Consider the following 3,289-nt stretch of genomic DNA (forward strand, 5'->3'; position numbering starts at 1 on the left):
TCCCCGGGCTCCGGGGCTACCCCCACCGCCCGTCCCGGGGCTGCCCCCGCTGCCGCCCGGCAGCGGGGAGCGCGGGGCGGGCGGGGAGCGCGGGGCGGGCGGGGGGGCGGCGCCCCGGCCCCCGCTGTACAAAAAAAGAAGGTATTTTACATTTTAAATATTCACAGTAAGGAACGCCTATGGTCGCGGACACTCACGGTTTATTTACAAAGAGCAGGCACCAGGCGGCCGCCGCACCGCCGGGAGCGGGACCCGGGCCGGGGCAGCCCCCGCCGCTCCCCGCCGCCCGCGACCCTACAATAACACGCGGCGTCGGGGGACGGGCGCGCCCGCTGCGGGCCCGCTCCGCCGCAGTCCTCTCTGCTCCCCCTGCGGCTTCTCCTCCTCCTGCTCCTCCTCCTCCTCCTCCCGGGCGCGTAGAGTCTAGAAAAATAGATCTGTACATCTCCGAGAGCGGCGGCGGGCGGAGCGGGCTAGGCGGAGGCCTCCCCCTCGGGGGGGTGCAGCAGCAGCCCGCCGCCCCCCGGCTTGTGTTTCTTCAGCAGCTGCGTGATCTTCTCGTCGTCCGAGTTGGGGTCCAGGGGCTTGTTGTAGTCGTCGTCCTCCTCCTCGTTCTCCGAGGCGCCCTTCAGCCGCTCCGTCTCCGAGTCCTGCTTCTTCTTCGCCGTCGCCATCTCCGCCGCGTGCTTCTTCCGCCACTTGGTCCGTCGGTTCTGGAACCAGACCTGCCCCCGCCGCCACCGTCACCACCACCGGCACCGCCACCCCAGGCCGCTCGCCCCCGCCGGCGCGGCCGAGCCGGGCCGCCCCCGCCCCGCTGCCCTGCGCTTCCCCGTCCCTGGCGTGCGGCAGCGACTCCCGCTTTGCCAGCGATCGGACAATTTCCCTGTCAACGAAAAGCAGCCCAGCCCCGCGGCACCGCGCTCCCCGCAGCCGCCGCCGCCCGTCCCGGCACGGGTCCCGCCCAGCGCGGGCGAACAGCCGTCCCCAGCCCCCCCCCCGAGGTACGCGGCGGGCCCGGGGCCCTCCTGCCCGGGGGGGAAAACACACATCGAGCTGAAGGGGCTGAATCCTTCCCCAGCCGCCCCTGCCCCGCCAGATGTATTTATTCTCTGGCAGGGCGCTGCCGGAGGAGGGGGTTATTTTCATTGCAGAGGCTGCCATAATTTATTCGCCGCCATCGGGACATATTTGCAGTGACAAAGGAGGGTCTCTAGCTTAGTCTGAAAGTGTGAGCACCGCCGAGAGGCCCCTCTGGCCAAGCCCGCCTCGCGTCCCTGCACCCGCGGAGCAAACGCCTCCCCGCATGTCCCCGGGGGGCTCAGCCCGGTCTCCCAACCCCTCACACCTCCGCTTTGCCCGCAGCTCAGAGCTGAACTCAAACGGAGAGTTTGGGACGGGACAGTGCGAGCGGGGTGCCCGGTCCCTGGCCCGACGGCCCGGGGCCGCAGAGCGCGGCCGGCGCTGAAGGGGTCGGGCGGTTTTGTGTGGGGTGCGGGCCCGAGACGCTATGCCCTGACTCCCACCCCCCCGCGCTTTTCCAGCACGGCGGCCACCCCCGTGGCGTTCAGGCTGAACGCACCGGGCTTCTCCGTCTTGCTTGGGTTTGTTTGGTTTGGTTTTTTTTTTTAAATAAGATACGCTTTAAAATATCCTTCTCAGCCCCACCAGAAGGTAACGAAGGGCGAATTGCTGGTAGCTGCCGCGGAAGCCCTTGACGTGTGCCCGCGGGCTCGGCCGCCCCGGCCCGCAGCATCTCCGGCTGCCCGAGACCGATCCGGTTCCCCGGCCCGAGCCGGGCGCTTTGCGCTCCCCCAGCCCCGCACCGCTCCGTGCGTGAGCCGCTCCTCTCACCTTGACTTGGCTCTCCGTCATCCCCAGCGAATAGGCCAGCCGGGCTCGCTCCGGGCCCGCCAGGTATTTCGTCTGCTCGAAAGTCTTTTCCAGGGCGAAAATCTGCTGGCCAGAAAAAGTGGGTCTGGTATGTTTTCTCTTTCCGTCCTTATCCAGCAAAATTGAGCCTTGATCTGGCGGGGGGGGAGAGAAAGGGAAGGCACGGACAGACACGTTAATCTACGGATTTGGGAAAGCGTTTCGCTCTCAAGCGGCCCTGGGGGACGGGGGTTTCTCTCCGCGGGGGGGGGCTGTAACAAAACTGCTGCCTGGACAGTGCGGCGGCGCCAGCCTCCCGGCTCCCCCCGATTATTTTTCCTTAAAGGATCGAAAATCTGAGCGGGCAAACGATATTGTTTTCTAGGAAAGCTGCAGCCAGTGCAAGCAGGCGGTAACGGAAAGTCCTGCTCGGGGAAAGTTTGTGCGCGCCTCTAAAACCAGCCCCGGCCCCGAGAGTCCCCAGCGGGGAGGGCGAAAGCAGGCGGCAGCGCGGCCGCCTTCCCCCGAGAGGGCTCCTCTTTTCGCCGGCGATCACCGACATTTTACAGGGTTTCGCGCCGACCGAGGGAGAGGGAGAAAGCAAAGCAAACTTAAGAAACAAAAACAAAAGAAAGCGAGGCAAAGCCGGGCCCCTCGGCTACGGCCGGGCCCGGGGATGGGGGGCCAGGAGGGTCTCGCCGCGATGCCGGGGCGTGGGGGGTCCCCAGCACCGGGAGCGGACTCCGGGCGGGGCTCCCCGGGCCCGCTCTCCCCCGCTGCCCCGCGACGCTATGTACTCACGGGGGGCGCAGGCGAGGCGGGCGTCCCTCCAGGGCGGGCTCTGCATCACCCCCGGCCAGAAGATGGGCGTCCGGCCGGGCAGCTCGGCCAGCGGCTTGGGATAGCGCCCGGCGGCCACGGCGGCGGCAGCGGCGGCGGCACCGGGGCTGAAGTAGAGGGCGGGCGGCGGCGGCGGCGGTGGGCTGAGGCTGCCGAAGCGGGGCAGCCCGGCCAGCAGCCCGGCGGGGGCCGCCGACGAGGCGGAGGGTGAGGCGGAGGCGAGCGCGGCGCCCGGCAGGGGCATGGAGGGCCGGCTGAGGATGTCGTTGATGCCGTGCGGGGTGGCGGCCGAGAGCTGCGGCGGGGCCGAGCCCAGCGCCGAGAGCCCGCCCGCGGCGGCGGCGGCGGAGGCAGCGGCGGGCGCCTTGAGGCCCGGGGAGCCGAGCGGCGGCGAGGGCGAGGCAGAGGCGGGCGAGGCGGAGGCGGAGGAGGAGGAGGCGGGCCCGGCGGGCAGGGGGTACGCGGGGTACAGCGGCGCCTTCATCTCGGCCATGCTGTGCAGGGCGGCCAGCGGCGGGCTGCCCAGCAGGAAGGCGCCCTGCCGGGGCGCGCCGTCCATCTGCCCCAGCGCCAGCAT

At 69.8% G+C, this 3,289-nt stretch overlaps 1 protein-coding gene across 1 annotated transcript; it reads right to left on the reverse strand.

Annotated features, from left to right (window-relative positions):
• Positions 1–451: 451 nt before the first annotated feature.
• NKX6-1 (NK6 homeobox 1) lies at positions 452–3,289 on the reverse strand. Its single transcript, XM_075499303.1, has 3 exons — positions 2,674–3,289; positions 1,855–2,027; positions 452–725 (listed from the first exon to the last, which is right to left on the reverse strand). The coding sequence occupies exons 1-3, from the start codon at positions 3,287–3,289 to the stop codon at positions 474–476; spliced, it is 1,041 nt and encodes a 346-aa protein (XP_075355418.1). The 3' UTR covers positions 452–473.

The sequence above is a fragment of the Mycteria americana genome, chromosome 4, assembly GCF_035582795.1.
Source record: "Mycteria americana isolate JAX WOST 10 ecotype Jacksonville Zoo and Gardens chromosome 4, USCA_MyAme_1.0, whole genome shotgun sequence".
NCBI lineage: Eukaryota > Metazoa > Chordata > Aves > Ciconiiformes > Ciconiidae > Mycteria > Mycteria americana.